Below are 26,735 nucleotides of genomic sequence, written 5' to 3'. Positions count from 1 at the left end.
AATATATAACCATATATAATCATGTAATCATAAAATACTATGTAAACATTTTTATATTTTATATATAAATATATAAAAATATACTTATGTGACCCTTATATACAGATTAGGCAGTTATTTTAAGTATGAAATGTGTATGAGTATATTAAATACATCTTGCTATTACTGATGCTCAAACTAAAGGAGATATTTCATCCCAGGTTTGTATGGACTCTTTCAGCCCCATCTCTACTTCACACTCTAGACTTCCTCTCATATTATCTGATTTAACTGAAGACAGTCTGGATCTGAGCTTGATCAATATGTTTTTTGTCAGTAATATCAGCTATTGTTACTTCTATTACTCTTGGAAAGAAGAAAAACAGAAACTTCTGACCCTCCTGGCTGCACAGCCCCCTCACGACTCCACAGGATGAGCATGCAGAGGATAGTGGGTAAGCTGATGACCTGTTAGCCTTGACTTTGGCCCCAAGCTAGCTGGCTTCCTGCTGTGGTGACAGGGTTGGTCTGGGTGCAGGACTCCAGGCTGCAGGCCATCCTGCTAAATGGCTTGTTCTGCTAACCTTCAACCCATCCTTGTTACATGTGTCTTCAAGGGTGGCTACTCCATATGGGAGGCAGCTGGGGCCAGCTTTACAAGTTAAGGGAGGGAAACTAGATGGGGGCAAAGAGAAAGTGGGAAAAAGTCAGAAGATACTGGTGGGGCACCCAGGAAGTGAACTTTTGCCCTACTCTGTTTCCATACAAGGCAGACCCCGTAGTACAATAATACTGTGGAGCCCAATTGCATTCTGCCCTGCCTCAAGCTACAGCTCTTTGTCCTTAGATATGGAAGTGAAAGAGACTCAGAGACCTCAGAGTGTTTTAGGACCAGTCAGAGTTTGCAAGGCACATGCCCTGCACAGCGACCCCTTTTACTTTGGTCTCATTAAGGCCAAACTCAAGGCAGGTGAGTCAACAGGCAGACAGCCCCTCTGACATAGCTAAAACCCAATAGGCAAAATAAAAAGAGCAAAATGCCAAATCCTACCTCTGAGCTCCTGCCTGGGGGAAAGTATGCCCTTTCTCGCAGGAGCCTGAGTTGTGTCTGCCTGGAAGAGAAGTATTTTGATTTCGTAAGGGTGCTGACCACTTCCCATCCGCAGCTGTGAGCCCCTCAGCAGGTCTTTCTGAAATGACCCTTTACTCACACTTGGCATCCTGTAGCCCCTGCGTAGAATGAAATCCTTAAAGGCAGCCATTCCATGAAGGTCTGCAAGTAACTCCTGAAAGAAGATCCACATTTTAAAAAACAGTCAGCTGTCAGAAGCTTGATTTCACACTTGTCCTAATTAAAAGCATTTAGCTCTTTGTAAAGTAGCTCCTTTTAAATTGCTTCCTTCTCATCTGGGGGTATGTGTGTAGGTAACATTCATGAGTTGATGATATAAAGGCCTTCAACTTTCTCTCCTTTCCCTATCCTTTTCCTTACTTTTACATTAAGGATAAGCAAGACGTTTTAGCAATTAGACTATTATTTACCTAGGATATCTGGAATCTAACCTATTTGAGATTACTAAGTGTAATACTATGATTTGTAATAATAGATATATATTTGGCATTACTGGTACAGGGTTCCTAAAAGTGTTGGAATTTCCTAAGTGCTAAGAGCCACAAAGGTGAAAGGAGTCTTTCCTTTTTCATGAGCCCCTGTTAACAACGGCAGCACTTATGTGAATGAAGCAATTTTTGTAAACCCGCCACACACTCACAGGAGGGGGGCTGGCTGCCAGAAGAACCAACCACGTAATGAGGGGGTTGGAGTTTCAGCTCTATCAACTGTCCTCTGGAAGGAGCGAGGAGATGGAGGTTGGATGAATCCCCAATGGCCAATGATTTAACCACTCATGCCTATGTAATGAAGCCTCCATAAGACCACAGAAGAATGGGGTTCAGAGAGCTTCCAGGTTGGGGAACACATAGAGATGCTGGGAGGGTGGTGTGCCTGGGAAGGGCATGGACGCTCCACACCCCTTCCTACATACCTCACCCTGGGCATCAACTTCATCTGGCTGTTCCTGTTTTATGTCCTTTTATAATAAACCAACAATCTAATGACTAAACTGTTTTCCTGAGTTGTGTGAGCTATTTAACAGGTGATCAAACCTGAGGAGGAGGTCATGGGACCCTCCACTTTATAAGCCCACTGGTCAGAAGCACAGCTGACAGTTTGGACTTGTGATTGGCATCTGAAGTCAGGGCAGTCTTGTGGGACTGAGCCTTTAACCCTTGGGATCTAACATTTATCTCCAGGTAGATACTGTGGGAATTGTGTTGAACTGTAGGAAGCACAGCTGGTGTCTGGAGAATCAGAGAATTGCTTGGTGTGGGGAAAAGAACCCAACACATTCAGTGGCCAGAACTGAGAGTAGTAGAGGCAGAAACAGGAGTGGTTTTCCTATTCACCAATACAGCCACAATTTTTAGATCTGTCCAAAAAACCCAACAGGCCCAAAGTGGAGTCACTTATGTTAAGCCCTACCAAGATTTACTACCTAAACTAACTGCAGTTTCAGCCTCTTCCAGGAGTGGAATTTTAAATCAGTCAGTGTGAGATTTCCTGATCAGCACTAGTGAGGGAAGCAGGATAAGACCCCCTACCCTTCCCCTAAGGGAAAGTACCCCTTCCTGAAACAATCTTTTTTAAAATTTTGCTAATAACTTCTTTGTTTCACCCTGTTTCTGCCTAGAAAAGCCTTCCATTTTGTACAACTCCTTGGAGTATCCTTCTGTTTGTTAGAAAGGATGCTGCCTGATTCATAAATCACTGTGTAATGCCAATTTAAGTTTACTGGACTGAATTTTTGTTCTCAAACAGATTTTAACTTCAAAGGGCATGACAATTGAAAATGATCCAGTCTGAATGTCTTTGGGATATTCATGCATCCTTTTTGTTTTTCCTTCCATTTATTTAAATTTAAAAATTGGATGGGTAAATTATTTCATGGTAATTCAGTTCCTTAACACCATTTTACCTGCCAAATAAACTCAATCCAGAATAGTCAAAACTTATGTGTTCCCAGCAAAACAGCCACATCATCACAGTGACTGTCCCTCACCAGCACTCTGTCACACCTGTGTCTTATGACCTGGGGTGTCATAGCCATGTGGCACCATCTATAGTGCACAGGTATTATGCCATCAATCTTCAGATATTAAGAAAGTGTGATTTATAAAAATCATTCTAGAACAATTCCATTGCCTTGAATCCTTCCTGTGCCTAAACTGCCTGAAAAACAATATTTAAATAGTTATATCAATCACATTTTTAGAATTTAAATATTGCTTCTTTGACAGTAACCATTTTGGCAAATATCATTCTGAGCTTTTGCCATCACAATGAAACATTTTTGTAAAATTCTTTAAGTCTTTAAGAATATATTTCTAAACAGAGAACTTCTAGAGTTCTTAAAACAAAAGTTTTGCAACTATTTTTGTTTTTCAATATTTAATTCCCTGAGAATGTTTTGTTAATTGTTGAAAGTACAACTGGAATGGTTTTATGCTATATATTAAATTCACATGAACATAAATAGGCAGCTCCAAAACTATATACCAAGAAGTTCTGCTCAATGTTATTTACATTATTTTGAGGCTCAAATCGGTATCTTATGCTCATAAACTTGTATCATGACTTACACAAGAAAATAAGAATTTCATACCTAGTACTAGAAAGATAAAAATGACCACCCTTCCTGTCTCAGCTTTCCAAACTGGAGACAATCAATGAGTGATTATGGAATAAGTAAGTAGCCAAATTTACACAGCATTTTACTTTGTTGAAGTGTTTTTACATCATTATCTGGGAGAAGTTTTGAAACTGTTGTAAAAGATGTTCACAAATACTCTCATCACCAGGCTGTTCAAGTGTTGGGTCATTTTATCCCCAAATTCCCAGGACTGTAAGTATCTTCTTTCCATTAGATACTTGTACTCAAGAGTTGGGCAGATGAGTTTATCTGCAGTAGCATTGGAGCACATCGTTTTGGGGCATGTTTGTCGCTTTGTGGTCTCAAACAGTGCATTAATTAACCTTCACCGCTTTTCTCTCACACAAATCCTCCAACTCTGCTAAACTGCATAAAGAAGTTGCCCAAATGCAATTTTAAATTATTTAACATTCATACACTCCTGACAAAAAATAAGCTTCATATTTACTTATTCAAATAGAACCCAAGACATTACATCCATTAGAGTACTAAGGTGGTTCTACCAGATCACATTGCCCTTTTGGACAGCCAGCTTATCCACAGGATCAACTGTTCCAAGAACGGTGGAGTCCAATGAGAGGTTATCATGTCTTTAGAGACCGTGTGTCTGCCATGGAGCCCGGAGATGATGTCCAGTCTGCTTATTTCATACTCATCATACAACGAGCTGGTTTTCTCAGTGCTGCATTCTGTGTGTAAGCTGCAAGACTTTTGGGAGCCTCTGTTCTACTCCAGAGATTCTGACTTCAATATAAGGTGGCAGTTGTACTATGATCATCTTTAGCTCAGTTGATCAAATCTTAGCATATATACATACCTGTCCCTGCAGCTGTTTTTTACAATTCTCATCTTGAGCTTTACATGAGATCTTGGGGTCAACCAAAGGTTCATCTACTCTTTGCTTTTTCCACAAGTCAGTTTTCAGATACCATGCTCCATACCTCATCTTCACATATTTTGGTTTACAAGGATTCTATAGAAAATAACGTAATTACCAATTTCATTAGTTTTTTACACTTTGTCATTTGAGTAAATCTAAGATTTAGCTTATGAAAGCAGTAGCATTTATTTTTGATTTATGATTGGTCCTTGCCAAAGTATTTTGTGAAGTTTCAGTATGCTTTGATTTACAAAGAACATGAAAAGTTCATGGTTGGGAAAATAATGTGGTAGGTAAGCATGGCCTTTGAATTTAGACAAACCTAATTTAAATCCATCCTCTCCTCCTTAGTAGCTCCATGGGCAAGTTACTTAAACTCTTCATCTGTAAAATGGAGATAATAATATCCATCCCATAAGGTTACAGGAAAGACTAAAGGAGAGAATTACATAAAACACTATAAATCATGTAAAAATCATGTATTTCATTGAAGGGTAGTGATCTTAATACTGAGTCAACCAATTACTAAGTTATTCAACTTATTATAAGCTGGGCACTGTACTCAGCCTTGTAAATGATATACTCCTTTTGATTAAAATGTTATCCAACATCAATCTCTTGCCTCTTTAATTGGAAAAGAGGAAGAGGAGGAAAAACAGACATCAGTCCTTTCTTCCTCCCATTTCTCAGTAGTACATCAAAGATGTTAAGGGAACTGTTGGCTCATAGTCTGATACTGTGGATGCAGTGCCCATGTGTTGTCTCATCACAAAAGGGGACTAACTCTTGGAAGAGGCAAAGACACGAAACCACAAAGATTCTGCACCCTCTCTTCTCACTCACATTTAAACTATGGGTGGAATGTGTGGGGCATTCTAATGTCCAACCTGTTATGCCTCTCTGAAGCAGAGAGGATGGGACAGAGCACAGGGGAGAGAAATCCCTTCTCAGAGCTGGATTCAGCACTGTGACCTATCCATTTCAACTATACTGACCTGCTTGCTAGTTCAAGCACAGCCATCATGCCCCAGGACCTTTGTACTCACTGTTCCCTCTGCTATAATGCCCTTCTTCAAAATACTTACATGGCTCATTCCCTTACCTATTTCACATCATCTTTTCAGTTGTATTTTCTCTAACCATCTAATTTAGAAATTGTAACCACCTCACAATAGGTGCTCAATAACTATTTGTTGAATTAAAGCTGGATTTCTTACCTTTGGCATTATTGACATTTTCAGCTGGACTGTTGTATTTCGGGGGCTGTCCTACGCATGGAAGGATATTTAGCAGCAACCTGGCCTTCTATCCACTCATTAGCAGTAGCACCAGCCACCCCCACCCCAAACTGTGACAGCCAAGACAACCAAAACGTCACCTCCAGACATTGCTAAATACCCCTGTCCAGGGCAGTGGATGGGTGCCCTCAGCTGAGAGCCACTGAATTAACAGGAGGGAAGGAAAAAGAAGAAAAAAGAAGGGGAGGGTGAGAAGTCCACACCACAGCTGCACTAAAGAATGTGAGTCCCAGAATATGTTAGGTTGTTGGGTAGCTGGTGATCTTTCAAGACTGAACACAAACCCAACTTCTTCTGTGAAGCCTTAACTGAACCCACCCTCACCCTATGCTTGGTGGAGCTGATTACTTCTTTCTACATCTTATATGAACCATGACATTATTTCATCATAGCTAATCATTTACCTGGACCCTACCAGACTATAAGCATCTGAAGTGTGGGAAACAGTCTTCTCTTTTTGCTTCAGTTGTTCCCAGCACTTTCTGGTACATAGCAGGAGATACTCAGAAATGTTCCTTGGAGGATCGTATAGACAAATGGGTGAGTGCACATGCAGAGCAAAGAGAGAGACGCTACACAGAGGCACAGACGTCTGTGAGAGATCAGCAGCGAGAATAAATCAATGTCAACCAAGGGACCTGAAAAAAACTCCATGGAAAACTGGCATATGACCTGTGTCCAGAGGAAGCTATGAGCAGGGAGACATGGGAGGAGGGGCACTTCAGGCAGAGAGACTATTGTGAGCCAAGGAGAGGTCATGGGAAAGCTCAGAACACCAAAGAGCAGAGCAGCAGGCCTGAGAGTCTGTGGGGGCAAAAATAAAGATGAACTTCAACTTCTGAAATAGGGACCAGATTTACCCTCCCACCTACAATAGCCAAAAAAATATATACATATGAAACAATGGTTTATAAAACTCTAGACATCAAATAACAAGTACAGTGATCCCTGAGAGACAAGAAAGAAACAAGGTTAAGTCCCACAACTGTCCCAGCTCGAGAGTACTTCCAGGCCACAGTGCAGGGAGGGGCTCAGAGCCCAGCAGGCTCTGAGTTGAGGAGACAGAACTGAGAGTCCAGGAAGCCCAAGGCACTTAAAGTTTGCAGCACTGAGGAACAGAAAGGAGAGAGCCGTACAGAGGGAACTCCAGAGGCTTGCAGAGGGTCTCCCTCTGTGGATGTATGGGAAACTACTGGCAGCCAGGGAAAGAACTAGCAAAAGAATTAGAGGAGATGGTGCCCAGCATGCACACAGGAACTGTTTCCTCCTGGGAGCTGAATGATTCTCAGGACACTGGGTAGGATATGCAGAAGGGTCTTGCCCTCATAGTAGGGAATTAGCCCTAGACTGAACATTACTTTGGTCCTTGCCAATACATCTTAAAAGCCAAGCCCCCCAAAAGATCAAACTTTTCCAATTAACTTTAACTACATGCCAGAACAAAACTCAAGTTTATAGGAATACAGAAACGCCCAACCCCAGAAAGGTAAAAATCACTATGTCTAGCATCTACTAAAAAGTTGCCGGACATGCAATCCAAAAGACAAGAAATAACAAGTGGTGGCCAGAATGCAGAGAAAGGGGAACCCTCCTACACTGTGGGTGGCAACGTAAATTGGTACAGCCACTGTGGAAAGCAGTAAGGAGGTTCCTCAAAAAACTAAAAATAGAAATACCATACAACCAAGTAATTCCACTTCTAGGAATCTACCTGAAGAAAACAAAATCCCTGATTCAAAAAGACACATGTACTCCTATGTTTACTACTACATTATTTACAGCAGCCAAGATATGGAAGCAACCAAATGTCCGTCAGTAGATGAATGAATAAAGAATATGTGGCTCATATACACAATGGAATATTATTCAGCCATAAAAAAGAAAGAAATCATGCCATTTGCAACAACATGGATGGATCTAGAGGGTATTAAGCTAAGTGAAATAAGCCTGGTGAAGAAAGACAAATACCGTATAACTTCACTTATTTGGAGTCTAAAACAAATCTAAAAACAAAATGAGCAAAACAACAGTAAACTATAGACACTGAGAAGTGACTGGTGGTTAGTATGGGGGAGGGATTAAGGTGGGTGGGTGGGAAGGATGAGGGAGAAAAAGGGGCACTCTCAATCATAATATAAGTTGGTACAGAATGATGGTGAATATAGCCAATGATTCAGTAACATCTTTCTATGTTGACAGATAGTAAGTGCACTAGTTGGGGTGAGGATTTAATAACATGGGTAACAGTTGAAACACTGTTGTATATTTGAAACCCATATAAGATTGTATATCAACTATGCTTCAATTAAAAAAATCACCAGGCATGCACAGAGGCATGAAAACATGATCCATAATGAAGAGATAAACCAACTAATGGAAACTCAAACAGAACTAATACAGATGTTAGAATTAGCAGACAAGAACAACAGAACAGTTATTGTAACTGTATTCCATATGTTCAAAAGATTAAGTAGAGACAAGGAGATATTTTTTAAAATCCCAAGTCAAACTTCTTGAGATGAAAATTATAATGTATAAGATGAAAAATACACTGGATGGGATCAACAGATGAATAAACATTGCAGAAATAAAAGGTTAGAAAATTTAAAGACACAGCAATAGAAATAGAGATATAAAAGAATAAAAAAATGAACAGAGTAGTGGAGAGCTGTGAGACAACTTCATGCAGCCTAATTTTATGTAATCAGAGTCCTGGCTGAGCAGATGAGAGATAAAAAAGGTTTTGAAGAAATAATTGTCAAAATTTTTCCAAAGTTGATAAAATCTATAAACCCATGGGTTAGAGTTTCAGCAAACCCCAAGCATAAGAAAACTGGAGAAACATACACCAAAGTGTATAATAATCACACTACTCAAAACCAATGATAAAGAGAAAATCTAAAAAGCAGCCAAGAGAAAAAATACACCCAGAAAAATAGAGGTAAGGATGACTAAGATTTCTCATCAGAAACAATAGAACCAAAACAGTGGAGCAACATCTCTAAAGTACTAAAAACAAATGAACAAACAAAAACTCTGAACCAGAATTCTATGCCTACAAAAATTTCTTTTAAAATGAAGGCAGAAATAAGGATATTTTCAGACATACAAAAGCTGAAAGAATTCATTACCAGCAAATATACTCTAAAAGTAGTAAAGGAAGTCCTTCAGGCAGAAAGAAAATAACACCATGTGGAAATATATTTGAACTTTTGCATAGTGACCCTCCATTTGCCAGTCAAAAGTTCAATTTTGGCAATAACCACCATGGTTTATAAAGCAGCATTTGTGCAATTATTTGTACACAGAGGGGACTGGACAATTTGATTCAGCCCAGATTCAGGACAAGCAGTGGTTCAGGCCTCAAGTGTGATGGATGTAAGTTTCCTATCCAGCATCATTTTGCATTTTACCCTATAGAGAGATGAAAGGAAAGAGGAAATGTAAAGTGTTGATATTAGTGATGGAATGTGCAGTTTTCATAAACCTTATGAAACAATCAAGGATGGCAAACATCATGTATTTAAAATAGGTCAGTCTATTGTGTTCAATTACAAAGGACCAGGATAATACATCCAAAATACTGGAAATATGGTAACAAAGAGTATGTGCAAAGGACAGAGGATAATTAGAGATTATATATAGATATATAGTTTTTTACTTTCAGAGAAAGGAACTCTCCCCCTGCCTCTCAACTGCCACTTAGGCACTTACGTCTGTTGTTGGAATGGCATGGTTTGACTTGTGGGTATGTGTATTTGCAATAATACATTGTGGAGAAAATCAAAAACATACTGATCGGTCCACAGTGCTTCCCATTGGAACAGAGCTTGTTTTTTCTTCTCTGTTTCCTTGTCCTCCTATCCTCACAGGACAGTGGTAAAGGGAAACTGAACAATTTGTGGATGATAGGGCAAGCATGTGGTAAATAATGATACTTTGTGGTCAATAATACTCCCATAAGATTTTAAGAATTTTTTGGACATAGACTAAACAGCTTCACATCATTAATTGTAGCATTTTACTTTTGCAATAATAATCATTCATGTATCTTTCCACTGACAGGATTTCAACATATAAAGCATATAAAGAGATGCATTTCAACATGAAAAAACATATAAGATCATCTCAATATATAAAACACAAAAAAGAGACAGAATTCCACATATAAAATGTAGAGAATAACAATAACTATTCAGATATTAACAATGCTGAATGGCATGACTTGTTTGTGTAACTGGCTTTGTTATGTGTATTAAAGACCCATTCACTTAACAAATACTTATTAAACATCAAAAAAAATTCAAGAATTCTACTGAAAAAGGCTGGAACCCCTGAGATACCATAATTCAAGAACATTTAAGATTTTAGTACAACTTAATTTTCTTTGATCATTGGTCTTCTCTCCTTTTGTAATTACCTGTGATTTCTGGAGTTTCTTCTTAGAGTCTAGCTTCTGGGAAAATTCTAGTTTCTGAAGTTTATTTAGCTCCACTCTCTTCTTTAGCTCCAGAGGAACCTGACTGGGCCTCATCGGGTGGAATACATCACAGCTTGGTTTGCTCTGATAGTCAATGTCAAATTGTTTCAGGATGAATTCTTCATCAATGTGTGAACTTCCCTGGAAGAATATCACATTGCATGGATCAAGGACAAGTGATGAACTGCTCCTTGCTTTCTTCTTTAATCTAAGGCAGGCATTTGACTGTGGCTAGAGAAGAGGTTGTTTGTAGGAAATGTCGAAAATGTTCAGTCAACATTCACTGGAGACAAGAAGTATCTGGGGTCTGGAGGGCTTTGTCAGTGCATTATGAGTCAATTTAGGACCAGCAAGAAGCAGTGAGTCCCTGATGGAATTAATGGGGCTGAGGAAAATTCTGTTTGATCAAAAGCACACTTTTTTGACACTTTATAGCAGTGACATCCTAGAGGTATTTTCCAGACATGTCTAGAAGTGTCATGTTTTTTCTGCCTGCAGCCTCTTATAAGGCAAGCTGCCCCAGTCAGGGCTCCTTCTGAAGAAGGTGGTTTTAGTCAGCCATATTTGGTGCACTGAAAAACATTCTTCGTTCCCTTCTCCCAGTCACAGCTACTGGGAGTAGAGATGGGCACATTAACAGCAGCTAATCTGTAGGCTGACTGTTGACCTATAATGGAGCTAAAAGATAACTTAGACTTAAAGCGTTAAGAACCTTTAAGTTCTTAACCTCTGCTAAAAACATGCCACCCCAAAATATGTTTCTGGCATAAGGATTATTCTGAGCTGATTATTTTGGGGAACAGAAGACTACACATGAGAAGCTGTGAAAACAGAGTAAATGTTACCCCTTCGTAAGGGAAATTTATGTTTATAAAGAAGTCACCATTTGTAAAGGTGTCTCCCTTTCTGAACCAGGAAGAGAAAGAAGAATCTAAATCATAAGGAACTTACCAATGGAGAAGTCACTTAAATCTGCACAACAAAGCTTACTCTTACTTATTTACTTTTCCTGACCACCTTCCTATACCTTGCTCTCCACCCTCTTCTCTCTCTTGTCTTTGGCTGGAGATGACTCTTAAGACTGAATTCTAAGCCACTTCAAAGAGTTACTCATTTTTCCCCTGGGTTTCTACCATATATATATATATGAGGTACACATGTTAATAAATGTATGCTTGTTTTCTCTTGTTAATCTGTCTTTTGTTGTAGAGACCCCAGTGAGAACTCAGAAGAGTAGAAGGAAAATTACCTTTTCCTCCTCTGCAGACTCAACACAATCCCGTTTTGGAAAACAAATTGGGAAACACAGAGTGAATAACACCATTAGCAACTGAAGTTGATATTGGAGTGTAATTTATAGAAAGGAGTAATGAAATAGAGTAGGGGGCATAAAGGAAGGACAAGAGTTGAAACTAGGTTGAAATAATAATGAAGCAGAAATAAAGAAAGCAGAATGAAGTAGAAAATAAACAGCATGGAAGGAAAGTATGGGCTAGTGCTAAGGAGAAAATACCACAGGGTGCTGTGATGGGACCAAGGTAATATAACTGAAGTAAAGGTGGGACTGGTCATAAGGGACTGACAGTAAGGCCAGTCACTAGGGCAGCTAACTATTACTCTAGGATCTCTTAAATTTCCTGCCTAGAGAGATAGAGAGACATATATAGATAGATAGATAATAGTTATAGATAGATAGATGATAATAGATAGATATAGATAGATAGATAGATAGATAGATAGATAGATAGATAGATAGATAGATGATAGATAGATAGATAGATAGAGATAGATAATAGATGATAGATAGTCTCCAGCAGTAGAAATGGGAATAGTGGAAGGGCTAGGAATCAGGCAATCCAATCCAGCTAGATTATGGACAAGAATGGTTCAGGCACCAGGGAGAGTGGGTATCATCTGCCTTGCCCAGCATCCCCATGCCGATCACCCTCTGGGGAGCCTTCCCACCACCACCCCCGCTCTGTTGCAGCTAGGCTGGACACACCGACCTCTTGGACTGAGGGTTAGAATGTGACCTGGCCTAGCCATTGAGCATATTCCATCTCCCGAGTCATAGTGGATAATTCAGGCCCAGGCACATGACCCAGGTTAGTCCAGCAAGATTAAGCCCTGGATGTCTCCCTGCTGGAAAAGAGTTGCTCTTTTCCTATTCAGAATGCTACTTGGTAGGATGTAAGCTTGGAAATTTTGGCTACTTTTGACATCTCCTGGGGAAAGACTGCTAGAAAATGAAGTCAGATAGAGGGGTTCAGTCAAAAGATAAGGAGAGCACGTAAAAATACTTTAGCACCTAGATCCAGCTGTGCCTGAAGCTCCTAATACCTCTGGATGGTTCCCTTTTCTCCCTTAAACCAGTCTGAATTATACTTTAGGACAATTTGTCAATGAAATTGTCCTAAATAAAACATTCTCTAAAGCTGACTCATGCACTCAAAAAATGGAGAAGAAGGATTGCACATACTACGAGGTCTTAAATCCAGGAAAAGACTCAGTAATCAGATATCTACAATAATTTAGGAAAAGGAATAGGTAATCAAATAGGTTCTTGAATGGAGGGTAGGGATAGCTAAGTCAAAGCCTATATATGCCAGCAATACTTTCTATGAAGGTTGTAGTCAAGCATAGCTGCCCAAGTACTTATAGGTAAATATAACTGAGACAACTGAGTTGATGAAGGAGTGAAGGAAGAGACAAAAGAAGGTCCCAACATTAAGATGGAAAATAAAACTATGAACCAACAGAATGGGGGAAATGAGGAGATAATTGGCCAAAGGGTATAAACTTTAGGTTACAAGATAAATAAATTCTGGGAATCTAATGTACAGCATGGTGATTATAGTCAACAATATTATATTTGTACTTGAAAGTTGCTAAGAAAGTAAATCTTAAATATTTTCACCAAACACAAAAAAAGGTGATCATGGGAGGTAACAGATATGTTAACTAATCCCATTGAGGTAATCACTTTGCAATCTATGTACTTACATCAAATTATCAACATCATGCTGTACACCTTAAAATTACACAATCTTACATGTCAATTATATCTCAATAAAGCTGACAAAAAAGAAAGCCATTAAAAAAAAAAAAGAAAAACAAAGCAAGAAACTGCAAATTGACATATGAACAATAAACGTTCAAATTGGCTGCAAGCTTGTGAGCTTTCCCAAAACATCATTTACAAGAAATACTTCTATTCTAAATGGTGGGAGATTCATAAAGATTCCTTTATGACCTTACTTATTTGATTTAGATTATATCCAAACACTGTATTTTAATAAAAACAATTTTGAGCTTGACTTTTAAAAGTAGGTTGAGGTATTACTACTAACTTACAAAAGTAGTAGCCCAGTTGCAGAAGTCACAAACCACTTTGTGTACGTTTTCATGATAAGGACCACCTTCATGGAGCAAATGTGTTTCAATTGGCTTCTTTTCTTCATAAAGCCATTGGCCTGGATGTGACACAGGGGTCTTCTTAGAACTAAAGATAATGAGACCATCAAAGAATTATAATATGAGACACCATGAATCTAATTGAATTTCAAACACTATTTCAGAGAAAGGACATCATAAGGCAGGGATTTCTAAGTCTCTTGCAAACTCATAAAAATCATACGTTCATTTTTCAAAGATCACATCCTAATTATCAGTATCATGAAGACAAGCAGATCACGAGTAGTTACCACAGTGAAAAGTTACATAGCATCTTACCATTATAAGTTGATTTTTAAAAATTATGAGTAACATTTAGCAAGACAGTTTCCAGGTAAAAGCCCAAATTACTGTGCTCGGAGTCTGCCAAAGCCTTAGACAATCTTGACAAGTAGGAGACATCCTTGACTTCTCTTTCACTCATCCTTAAAATTCAGCCTATCAATGAATCCAGTAGACTTAATTCTACCTCCTCTGGATTGTGCAAAAGGATCCTCCCTGGTGTCTCTTGTTTTCTAGTAGGGCCCCGACTCCCAATCCCTGATCCATTCTCTATACTACAGCCAAAATAATTTCAAAATTTAAATCTAGTCATATCAAGTGAAGCCAACCTTTATCCTCAATTAAGCCTCTTCAGTAGCTTCTTTTTAAAAATTGAGATACAATTCATGTACCATAATATTTACCATTTCAAAGTACACAGTTCAGTGGCTTTCATGTATTTACAAAGTTGTGCAACCACTGCCACTAAGTCTGAAACATCTTCATCAACCCAAAAAGAAGCCCCATAACTATTAACAGTCACTTCACATTCCCCCCCACTCTCTCTGCTCCTGAAAACCACTTATCTACTTTCTGTCTGCATAGATTTGCCCATTCTAGACATTTTATTTGAACCAAACCATACAATAGGTGGTCTTTGTGTCTGGCTTCTTTCACTTAGCATAATGTTTCCAAGGTTTATAAATGGTGCAGCACGTATCAGTAGTTTATTTGTTTTTATGGCTAATTTCCCATTGTATGGATAGACCACATGTTGTTTATCCATGGTTAGTTGAAGAACATTGGGCTGTTACCACTTTGGGCTATTACAAATAACACTGTTATGGACATTCAGGTGCAAGTTTTTGTGTTCAGTAGTTTCTTGTTATTTCATCAATAAAGACCTAAGTCTTTACTCTGTTTCCAAAGCTCTTCATGGCCTGGTCCTTGTCTCCAAATTCTTCTGGAGCTACCATCCTCCCTCACTCTCTGAGCTCCAGCCATGGTGGCCTTCTCAGTTCCATGACTCATCATGTTCCCTCCAGCGACAGAGCCTTCGTACATGTTGTTCATCTGACTGCAGTGCCTTCTCCATTCCCTCATTCCCCTTACGTCTCAGCATACAGGTTCCTTCCGCAGGGAGGCATTCACATGGGCTGTCCCCAGAAACCACATTTTATTCCTAACATCCCTATATTAATTCACCCATCCATTCATTCAACAAATATTCATTAAGCACTAACTATGTGCCAGACACTGTTCTAGGCACTAGGATTCAGCTACACATAAAGTTAAGATCTGTCCTCACAGAGAATATAGTTGGGGAGGGAGAGACAAATAGGAAAGAGGTAAACAAATATACACCAGGTGGTTACAAGTGGTATAAAGCAAAGTAAAACAGGACAGGAAGGATGGAGAGTGATGACAGGCTTTTTATTTATACAGAGAAGGCTTCACTCTAAAGTGATGTCTGAGCAGAGACCCGAAAGAAGAAAGGGATCAAACTATGCAGACACCAGAGAGGAAAGAATAGCATGTGAAGACCCCAAGGTAGGAATGTACCAAGCGTGCATGAAGAAACACAAAGGCCAGGGCGACTGGAAGGGAGTGACTAAAGAGAGGGTGGTAGAGGATGAGGCCTGATCATAAGGGATTTTAGAACCAATTATAAGGACTTTGAATTTCATCCTGAGTAAGTAAGTAACTGGAGAATTTTGAGCATAGGAATGACACTATCTGACTTAAATATTTTAAACAATCACTTTAGCTACTTTGTGACAGGGTGGGGTTTGGTGAGGACGGGTACCCTGGGCGGAGGCCATGAGACCAGTTAGCAAGCTATCACAACAATCCAGGCAAGAGATGATGCTACTTTGGAACAGACTGACAGCAGTAGAGCAGGGGAGATTTGGGATGTATTTCAAAAGTAAAGCCATTAGGATCTAGAGGGTATTGTACTCAGTGAAATAAGCCTGGCAAAGAAGACAAATACCATATGATTTCACTTATCTGTGGAGTTTAAAAACAAGCAAACCAGAAGGAACAAAATAGCATTAGACTCATAAACACTGAGAAGGGACTAGTGATTACCAAGAGGGAGGGGTTGGGGTGGGTGCAGGGTGGAGCGTGAAGGGGATAAAGCGGCACAGTAATTTGCAATCACCATATAAGCTGGTCATGGGACGTAGCACAGCATGGAGAATAGAGCCAATGATTCTGTAATATCTTACTACATTGATAGTCTGTAACCACACTGGAGAGGGTGAGAATTTAATAATATGGGTAACTGTTGAACCACTGTGTTGTATATTTTAAACCAACATAAAATTGTCTACCAATGATACTTTAATTAAGAAAAAAATTAAAGCCATTAGGATTTGTTGGCAGATTGCAAGTACTGTTGCAAAAGCAACTGGGAGAATGGAATTTCTAACATGGGGTTAGGTCCAAGAGGATACACTAGCTGAAACCCCAGCAGGGCTGGACCAGGGTGGGGCTCCCCTCAAGAAGGGAGGAGCAGAGGACTTGTGTTTCCCATGGGCCATCTTGCTTCGCACTGGAAGAGAGGCAGAGCTGAGATGAGTGCACCCCAATGTTCTCACCAAATATACCAGGGGGTACACTCTGGGGCCTGACCTATGCAGCTCCTGTCACTCTGTGTCTCATCCTAACAAACACATACAACTTAGTACAGTGGATTCTCTCTCCCGCCACCTCCATGCGGGTAACTCTTGTGACTAGCAAAGCTCCATGAGGCCCCCTCCGCACACCTGGCTGTGGGTCTGGGGCCCCTGTCGGTGGTCTGGCTGCTGTGGCTGGGCTGCTCTCCATCTAGTTCACCCACCCTCTTGGGGGCCCAGTGACATCATTTAATTTCAAAAGTCAAATTTGTATCCCAAACCTATTTTTTGTCAAGTATACTTATCAGTGCTTTAATTTAAGTATACATCTTAAATTAAATAGCATGTGAATTGGGGATACAGAGTGTGCTGCAAAAGGGGGATGTTTCTATGAAAATTAAGCTTAGTGCTTTGGAAAGGGTCAATGAAGGTAGCATTTACTGGTATAGTTTATGCAAAAAAGACGACTGGGAACTCCAAGCAGGAGACCCTTACTCCGAAAGAAACTTTACACTGAAAGACTAGCAAGGGAGTATACAGTTATGTTTTAGGATAAAATAAAATGTTTTCAGAACTTAAGTATCATGTTTTACAATTCCCTGTATTATTATTACTTTCTTTTTGGTATTGTTGTTACCCAACCAACTACTGGTCCCAATAATGTTGAACAAAAGGCCTTCTGCCGCGGACCATTTAAGGAGTAACTGGGGGCCAAGTATCAGTCAGGTTGTCTGCAGCTCCCCTCTTCTCAGGTAGCTCTCCCGGAGTCAGGGAGGCACTCCGCGTCTGCTCCACTGCTGGGCAACTCACATCCACTTATGAAATAAATGAGTTCCTTGCAGGACCCAAGGCTCCTTTCCTTCCTCTTTGGGGACTTATTTACTTCTGTTTCTTTAAATTATTGGAAAGATGAGGAGCTTTCAGAGGGTAAAACTCTGAGGATGTTTCATCAGGTGACAGGGATGGGTGAGGGGTGGAGAGCAATACTTACAGTCCCAGGCTGACTTGGGTGGAACATTTTTTTAAAAGTTGTGTGGGTTCCTTTGCTCTTTTCCTGATGCCCTGACAATAAGCCCATGAGTCCTCCAGTTTCTTGTCAGGATCCAGCACTTCCAGCACCTTTAATAAGAGCTACAAACAGAAAACAGCTTTGGAGGGAAGAAAAATGTGCTGAGAAAGGGGGCCACTTGACTCTAAAACAGAACAGACTGCTCTCCCCTTTGCTTTTCCTGTCCTTCAGGTCAAGGCTGTGCATCAGCTTTTGTGCAGGCAGTGGTGAGTCAGCCTCCCTCACCTACACAGGAGGTTTGCAGCCTCTTGTGCTGAAGTAGCATCTCCCCCAGGTAAGTTGCAGGCCTACCCCAGTTCCCAATTCCCCACTGACTGAGAGGCCTCTAACAGATTTCTGTGCTTGTGACTACCCACTTCCATTCTTCCTCCTGTGAATAATGATATGTAGGTTGTTCTCTGAAGACACCTCTCTCCCTCCTCTCCCCGTCTTTGTGGTCTGATTTGGCCAGATCTCATCCTCACTCCACAGGTAGGCCCAGCCAGTCAGGACTGCAGTGACTGGTTTAGGAATAGGCACATAACCCAAGCTGGACCAGCAGAATTAGGTTATGGAATTGGGCTGGAACCATGCAAAAACAGACATTCTTTTTCAGGGTAGAATTTAAATAAATCCAGAGCTGCCAGGGGTCATCAGCATACCATAAGAAGAGATCCTGCCTCAGAAAGAAGCTGGCACCCTGAGTTGGGAAGGTCAGATATGGAAATAAGAGCTACAGTGCCAGGTGCCATCTGAGGGGGTGTGGAAATAATCTCCTTGTCTTGGGCAAGAAGCTCTAACCTGTAAGAGGCAGTGGAGGAAGGCCCCAGGTAGAAAATAACTGATTAGAAATCCCACCTCTGCCACTGATCATTTATTCATTCACTCATTGTGTACAGGTATGTATTAGAGTCCACCGTGTGCCAGGTATTGTCACACACAGTGAAGACGCAGATGACGCTCCTGCCCTTACAGAGCTTGTGTTCTAGTGCCGAGTCGGCGGTGACAAGCACTGAGGTGAACATCGATACCGGTGAGGCCCAGAGAAGGAGGGTGAGAGGGAAGTGCTCTTTTACATGAGTCTCTCCAATGAGAAGGCATCTGAGCAAAGATCTGGAGGAAGTGAAGGCGGGAGCCGGGCAGACATCTGAGGCTAGGTGCCCCAAGCACAGGAAGAGAGACCTGAGTTGGCTGTGTGTGTTTATGCTCACAGAGCAGCCAGAAGGCCAGAGTGGCCAGACAGACTGAGGGCAGAGGAGAAGGTGGTGCGGCTGGAGGGGAGGAGCACGGGGACGGCTGGAGAGCAGAACATGCAGGGACCTGACACCAAGTGAGAAGGGGCCCTCGGAGGCCTTGGCATAGGCATTAAGCTTTCTGCACAAGGATCAGGCTCACTGACGCAGGGGGCAGACGGCAGGGGTGGGAGTGGGGTAGCAGACACCGTTGGTTTGCTGCCTGATATCCACCCCACACTTCTTCCTTGAGGCTGACAGAATTCTGCCTGATGTTGCAAGGTCTAGCCAAGAAACTCAATTTCCTAGACTACCTCACAGCGTGGAGTGGTCAGATGAATGCGATCTTTACTTGGAAAGCTATGATTTGCCTAATTAAAAGACAGTGTCAGCTGGCACTCAGCCTTAACAGACTCAATGCCTGGAGCGGTGGGAGCCATTCTGAGATACAAGGACAAGAGACATATGTTTAGGAGCTGAAAGGCAGAGGCAGCCCGGGACACTGGTGACCTATGGAGCTCCTGTCCAGCCCTGGCCTTGACAATTTGGTGAATTTTCCCCATGACCTTTATGGTTTTCGGGCCTTCTATCAGTTAGTAAGTTGGTAGGTACTTATGGACACTTCCTAACACCAGGCTAAAGCAACAGAGGCAACAGTGAACAATCCCCCAAAAAGTTCCAAGCAGGCTAGACTGGTAGAACTTCAGGGGAAAAGAGTTCAAATGGTCTGCCCTTAGGACCTCTGTAAAGTGCACAGCTCTGCAGGAAGCCAAGCGAGCTGCCTGTACGTTTCCGCCAACCGTTCCAGGAGCAGAGAAAGGAAGGCTGCCCCACTCCATGGGAACGCTCACCTGAGGAGACCTTCATTCCCAGTCCTCTCCTTGGAAATGAGTCATCCCCTCGAGGGACTCCCCAGGCGCCTAAGCAGACTTACTTTCAAGGCCCCAGTGAAGGCCCACCCCAACCCTCGGGCGGGGGCTCACCTCTACAGGCGTATCTTCTTCCAGATGTGGGTAGAGAGCCAAGGGGTGCGGGGCCAACTGGGCCTCCACGTCCTCCAGGAATGCCCTCCGTGCCTGCCGGGCTGCCAGGAGCTTGGCAGGCAGGGCCACTTCCATGGGCAGCTTGTTCTGCCTCTTCTTTGGGGCAGGTTGGGGAGCTCCGTGACAAACCTGGGGGAGAGAGCCGCTCCCAAAGTCATCCAGGCCCTTCCTCACGAACACCCGCATCTGGCCATCCAGGGAGGTGGGCAACGCCAGCCTGGGCGTGGGCTTTGTGAAGCCCTTGGAAGGCAGATCCTCTTTGTGCCTGGAAGACAGCATGCCCGGCGGTATGGATCACAAGGACTGGGCTGGGAAAAGAAGGTTGCAAGGGAGAGGAGAGGGAAGCGAGGTTCCCGTGGGGCAGGTTGTGAATCACAGCCATAGCTCGTGGCACATATTGACTGGTCTGTGCAAGGGCCCTTCCCTGGGTTCTCTACCCTACCTCATCCCCATACCCACTCTCACTGTCCTGTAGGGACAAAACCACACAAAAGGATTGAAACATACCCTTTTGTTTGTACACAACCTTATAATACCTGTATCACCTTTTGTGTGCATGTACTCTTAATTTCTGTAAAAGGCACTATTCTGTTTTTTACTTGTTTACCAAGCATGATATGTGTAAATCTAATCCATTATTTCCAACTGCTTCCACCATAGTTCATCAACCATTCTTTTTGTGAAGGACACTCATATGTCCCTTCCAGGAACTCTTCTAAGTGCTTTACATGTAATAACTTCTTTAAATCTCATAAAAATCCTATGAAGTAGGTATTAGGTACTAGTATTATTCCCATTTACAGATAAGGAAATTGAGGCACAAAGAAGTTATAAAACAAAACTTGTCAAAGGTCCCACAGCTAATCAATGGTACTGGTGGGATTTTAATCCAGGTAATGTGACTCTAGGGAAAGATGTTCAACCACTACACTAGATCTTCTGACATATAAAAAATTCATATAAAAAAATCTAGATAAAAAATTAGGAGCTCTGGGACCACTGGGTCTACCTTTCCACGGAATTGCAATTGGTATAGTGGCTGCTCTGTTTAGACAAGTCCTATGTGCATTCTTATTCACAGTCTCCACTCCTCCCTACTGCCTTATACCTAGGCTGCTTCACTCAGTTTCCATATCACCAGGCCCCTGCTTGCCTTGAATAGTTAGGGCATGAATATGACATGGAAGAAATGGATGAACAAATAGGAAGGAAAATTAGACCAGTTCCTGGATAATCTAATAGATCCAGCTTTTCCAAGTTAGGGCTTGGAACCTGAGTAACTTACAGCAAGACTCTCATTATCCTAGTACATCACCCTGCCTTAGCCAGATATTTCTGTATTATTGGTGTCTTTCCCTAAAGCCTCTTCCACCTTCAGGCCCCTCTCACCGGCAATGCCTCATTACCCCAAATCTACTCCTTGCTGCACTCCTCCTTATAGTCACAAAGCATTTTAAAGAGATTCCAGCTTGATCCCTATTCTTTTTCTTATGAGTCCTAGGAACTTCTTGCTTGCTGTGTGTGCATGTGTGTGTTTTAAGGACTTCATACAGGACTACTGTGAAAACCTAGATGAAAGGACACAAAAAGATGAGGTAACAAAAGGTCTCTCTTTGCAATTAATAAATCACTCTTAAATAGCTTAGTGGCAGGGGTGTTGAAATTACATCAAGCTTCAGATTTAATGACCCATTCAGCATGACCATTAGCAAGTAACCCACCATTTTATTAGATATCTTTACAAAGTTTATTTCCCACACATTTACAAACATCCAAGCCCTTCATAAAATCAAATCTGGTGACCAATACTTTTGCTTAAGCACAGTCATTCAGCTCAAAATGAGACAAGTGTGGCAGCTAGCTCAAGCCTCATAGAATGTTAGAGCTGGCAGAATCCCCAGAAAGAATCTAGTCCACCTTCCACACTTTTCAATAAGGAAACTGAGCTCTGAGAGGTGAACAAAGGTAACCAGTCTAGCAGGAGGGCTTCCCACTACTTCATTTTGCCTCTCATAGCTGATAAACTTACCTCTTTGCATGTTAAGTTCATAAAAAATTTTGCTTGACCCTGGAAATAAAACTGAAAACAGGTTTTTTTCCTAAATATTTACTATTTCCACAGTCACTAGTATATAATACATGGTATTTCCATCTTTAAGAACAAGAGTATTGAGCATTTATCCTAAAGAAATGAAAGCTTATGTTCACACATAGACCTGTTCACAAATGTTCATAACAGCTTCAAATGTAATAGCCAAAAACTAGAAACAACCTGCATGCCCTTCAACAGGTAAGTGGATAAACTGTGGTATATCCAAACCATGGAATATTATTTGGTAACAAAAATGAACAAACTATTGAATCACACAGTGCCTTGAGTGGATTGATCTCCAGGGCTTTCTGCTGAGTGAAAAAGAGCCAACCTCAAAAGGTTTTATACTATATTATTCTATTTATCTAATACCCTCAAAAGAATGAAATTAAAGAAATGGAGAATAGATTAGTGGTTGCCAAAGGCTGGGGATAGGGAGAGGAGTGACAATTAGAGAGTAGCTCAAAGTGCCTCCTTTATAGTGAGGGAACAATTTTGTATCTTCATATCCATGTATGAGAAATTTTACAAAACTGCACTTACACACACAAGTGCAAGTAACAATGGATTCCCGGTAAGGTTTCTAGTCTAATGCGTTGTGTCAGCATTGATTTCCTGCTTTGGCAATGTGCTGTAGTTACGTAAGTTGGTATACTGGAAGCAGCTGGGGGACGTGTATATGGAACCTCTGTACTTACTATACTTGCAACTTCTGAGTTTGTAATTACTTCAAAACAGTTTGAAAATGGGGAAAGAAGAATCCCCAAGGATTTCATAATTGCCAGCGTGTGGGGCACACCCTGTTCACCAGTGCTTTCCATGTTCTATGCCAGTTAATCCCCATAACATCCCATAAAACGGATTTCTTTTATCGTCCCCATTTTACATTTAAGAAAACTGAGACCAGAAGGAGCAACGAACTTGACTAAGGTCACCAGACAAACAAGAATGGAACTGGCCTTCCACTCTAGCCTTTCTGATCCTCGCCTTTGGAATCTCGCTACGTCGTGCTGCCCCCAGGAAAGCGGAATTCCATGCTCACAAGCAGCTTAAGGAAACCTCAAAGTCAAAAGGCCTTGGGTCTCTGCTCGGTGGCCGTGACACCAACCATTGAAAATGGCAGCAGGCCGCGCAGTACCCCAGGTCCTCTCCAAACGCAGGCTTAGCTTGACCACAGTCGCAAGCTAGGTGGCCCAGTCTGTGCTGAGATCCTTCACACCCGTGCAGAAATCCAGTTGGCTAGCTCGGGGAGCGGCGCGCCGGTGGCAAAACCAGTGTCCGAGAGGACTCTGCGGCCACCAGCGCCCCTTCTGGGATGGGTACATCAGTGCACCCCCTAGGGAGCTTGTGAGGATAGCAGAAAAACGTGCCCTTTGCCAAGACGAGAGTCAGGGGACATTGAGGAGGAAAGGCAGGAAGGCAGGGTGGACCTCCGGCCTGGCGCTCCCGGCCAGCAGCCGCCCCGCCCTGAGCCCAGCAAATGCGCGGCCCCCGCGGGATACGCCCCCGCGCGGCGCGCGGCGCTTACCCGGGCCTGCAGCTCAGGCTCCCGGGCGCCCGACTCGGCGCCCCCGGCCGGAACTGCCGCCTGTTGTCCGCCATGGAACGGGTGGCTCCCCCGCGACCGCCCGGCCTTGGGCCGTGTGTATCCCCGGCCGCCGGGGTCGCTAGGAGACCGCGAAGCCGCGCTCTGCCCGGACTCGTCCCCGCCTAGTGGGGCGCAGGCTCCCCCTGCGCAGCCCCGGTTTGCGCGGGGAGTGCGCGGTCCCTGCACAGCCCATCCCCGGCCGCACCCCAACCTCCGGTCCAGGGCGGTGGATCGCCGCGCGTGGAGGGGAAGGATCAGGTCCTAGGTTGCATTGAGTTGTAATCTGTTAGCACGTCGTGTACAGTTTCTTGCCACTGAAATGTACTGTGGGCTGGACCACCATTTTTCAAAAAATGTTTGTTGAAGGAAAGAAAGAAGGTAGTTGAAGAGATAGCAAGAGAAAAAAGCGGTAAGGGAGGGAAAGGAATAGACTGATTTCTAATGATAGGAAGTTCTGCTAACACAGAATGTTTTCCTGGAGATCTTGGAACTTCCTGGGCGTCACTTCTGTAAACTCAGGGCTGCGTACTGGCAATCTAGTCATCGGCTGATTTCCACAGTCCCTTCCAGTTCTGCTGTTTGATTCTTTTGCCTCGACCTGCTTACATCAATACAGTTACCAGTCAGCCCTGGTAGACAGATGCCCACGTAAATACGGGTTGCATAAGTTTTGGGTTTTCTAAGTTCTCTTGCTGCTTCTAAGTGTTTCTGGTTTAAATATTTTAAGCATTGCTCCCAGAGGAAATAGCAGCAAAGCATTGTCCTGTCCCTAAATTATTGCAGTAGTTCAAATGTGTTCGTCATGTTCATAACCATTTAAGAATGATTCTTCTCATCTTTACATTCTCTAGGAATAAATTAGCTTTGCCTTTGGGAATCTATTAAATATCTGCCTAATACCTGTGCCTGACGTGTGCTAGTTGCAGCATCTTCAACTTGCTGTATGTGTTCCACTGTCTTTTCTGCGCACAGGGGAGAGCCCTGGAGTCCCACCACCTGAGATGAATCCTGACCCTGCCACTTAAAATGATGCACCCCTGGACACAGGCATTTAAAGGTGTTTTAGTTATATTGATTTCCTGGTCTGAAAATGGAGCGAATAATAGTATCTGCTTATAGGGTTATTGGGGGAATTCAGTGAGATAATGAATGTAAAGCACTTAACAGTGTTGGCAATTGAAAATCCCTCAATAACTGCAGGGTATTATTATCTCAGCTTTGAACTGGAAATAGTAATGTTTGCCCTGCCGGCTTCACAGAGTTGTTATAGGAGTCAGTTAATGGAGAAAGCTATGAATGTAATCATTATAAGGAAACTGATTAGCTGTTTTTATTCTCTTTGATAATGCCTTTTATATTAGTCTGATTGCAAATTCAAGCTTTTAGTAGGATTTCTCGATAAGACTAATGGTACAAAAAAACTTCTACAACTCACCAGCAAAAAGACAACGATATTGAAAAATAGGCAAAGGACATGAATAGACATGTATCCAAAGAAGACACACAAATGGTCAGTAAGCACATTAAAAAATGTTCAACATCATTAGTCATTAGTGAATGCAAATCAAAACCACAATGAGATACTACTTCACTCCAACTATAGTATAGGTTAACTATAGTATAGGATAACTATAGTAATAATAAATAAATAAAACAAATCATCTATTGAAACCCTGTGCATTACTGATGGAATGTAAAATGATGCAGGAGCTGTGAGAAAACTGCTTGGTGGTCCTCAAAAAGCTAAATATAGACTTACCATGTGACCCAGCAACTCCACTCCTGTGTATGGACCCAGAAGAATTGAAAATAGGGACTCAGATGTTTGTACACCAATGCTCATTGCAGCATTATTCACAATAACCAAAGGTGGAAACAACCCGAGTGTCCATCAGTAGACAAATGGATAAACAAAACAATATATATGTGAAATGGAATATTAATCAGCCATTAAAGAAATGAAATTCTGATACATGCTACAACATGTATGAGCTGTTAAAATATTATGGTGAGTGAAATAAACCAAATGCAAAAGGACAAATATTGCATGACTCCACTTAAAAGAAATATCTAAAATAGGCAAATTCATTGAGACATAGAGTAAGTTAAGGGTTACTAGGGACTTGGGGGAAGGAAGAACAGGAAGTTATTCCTTCATGGGCACAGAGTTTCCATTTGGGGTGATGAAAATTTTGGGAATTATTGAGTGGTGTTGGTTGTACAACATTGTGAATGTAACTAATGATATTGAATTTCACACTTAAAAATGGTTACTTTGGCAAGGTTTATGTGTTATTTTACCGCAATTGTTTAAAATTGCAAAAAAAAGGAAAAGAAGAAAGGTTGAAAATTAATAAGCTAAGGATCCAACTTAACAAATTGGGAAAATAGCCAAACAAACCTCAAAGGAAGGATATTTTTCATGTTGACCAAAAGAGGCCGCACTTTGAAAAGCATATGCTCTATGCTTTTTTTACATGATGTTTTAAACAGGCAAATTCATAGTGATAGATGGCATAACTGTGGCTACATGAGGACAATGATGGGACGGAGGAATAAGGGAGCCAGCTGGGAGGCTGGAAATGTTCTGTGTCTTGATCTGGGTGGTGGACACATGTGTGCCCACATGTGAAAACTCAAGGAGCAGCACACTTGGGAAAGCGTTCACCCTCTGAGGACATAGTTGACCCTTCAGACTTGTGCATTTTACTGTGTACTGTATACAGTAGTCCCTCCTTATCCGAGGTTTTGCTTCCCCTGGTTCCAGTTACCTGTAGTCAATCCCCAGCTGGAAGCAGATGATCCTCCTTCTGAACTATAGTTAGAAAATCAGCAACAGCCTAAGGCTGCATCACAATGCCTACGTCATTCACCTCACTTTATCTCATCACATAGGTGCTTTATCATCTCACATCACAATATTTTGAGAGAGAAACCACATTCATATAACTTTAAACACGGTATATTGTTTTAATTACTGTATTTTATTA

General features: G+C 41.8%; 1 protein-coding gene across 6 annotated transcripts in view; it reads right to left on the bottom strand.

Moving 5' to 3' along the window:
* Positions 1-24,105, bottom strand: part of FAM47E (family with sequence similarity 47 member E) — a 35,849-nt gene extending 11,744 nt beyond the window's left edge. Inside the window, exons 1-8 of one of the 6 annotated variants that reach the window (XM_057502340.1) lie at positions 23,686-24,009; positions 20,006-20,330; positions 17,734-17,873; positions 13,762-13,909; positions 10,348-10,548; positions 4,567-4,722; positions 1,191-1,265; positions 1,031-1,091 (exon numbers count right to left, since the gene is read on the bottom strand). In XM_057502340.1, the coding sequence (XP_057358323.1) occupies positions 1,031-1,091; positions 1,191-1,265; positions 4,567-4,722; positions 10,348-10,548; positions 13,762-13,909; positions 17,734-17,873; positions 20,006-20,330; positions 23,686-23,759 (1,180 nt within the window). In that variant the 5' untranslated portion in view covers positions 23,760-24,009. Of the gene's footprint in view, positions 1-1,030; positions 1,092-1,190; positions 1,266-4,566; positions 4,723-10,347; positions 10,549-13,761; positions 13,910-17,733; positions 17,874-20,005; positions 20,331-23,685 lie in introns of all 6 variants that reach the window. The other 5 variants (XM_057502341.1, XM_057502342.1, XM_057502345.1 and 2 more) reach the window with 5 other exon arrangements.
* Positions 24,106-26,735: the final 2,630 nt, after the last annotated feature.

This window comes from Manis pentadactyla, chromosome 5, assembly GCF_030020395.1.
Source record: "Manis pentadactyla isolate mManPen7 chromosome 5, mManPen7.hap1, whole genome shotgun sequence".
Taxonomy (NCBI): domain Eukaryota; kingdom Metazoa; phylum Chordata; class Mammalia; order Pholidota; family Manidae; genus Manis; species Manis pentadactyla.
Note: the sequence above shows the minus strand (reverse complement) of the source record. Positions and strands in the feature narration are given on the sequence as shown.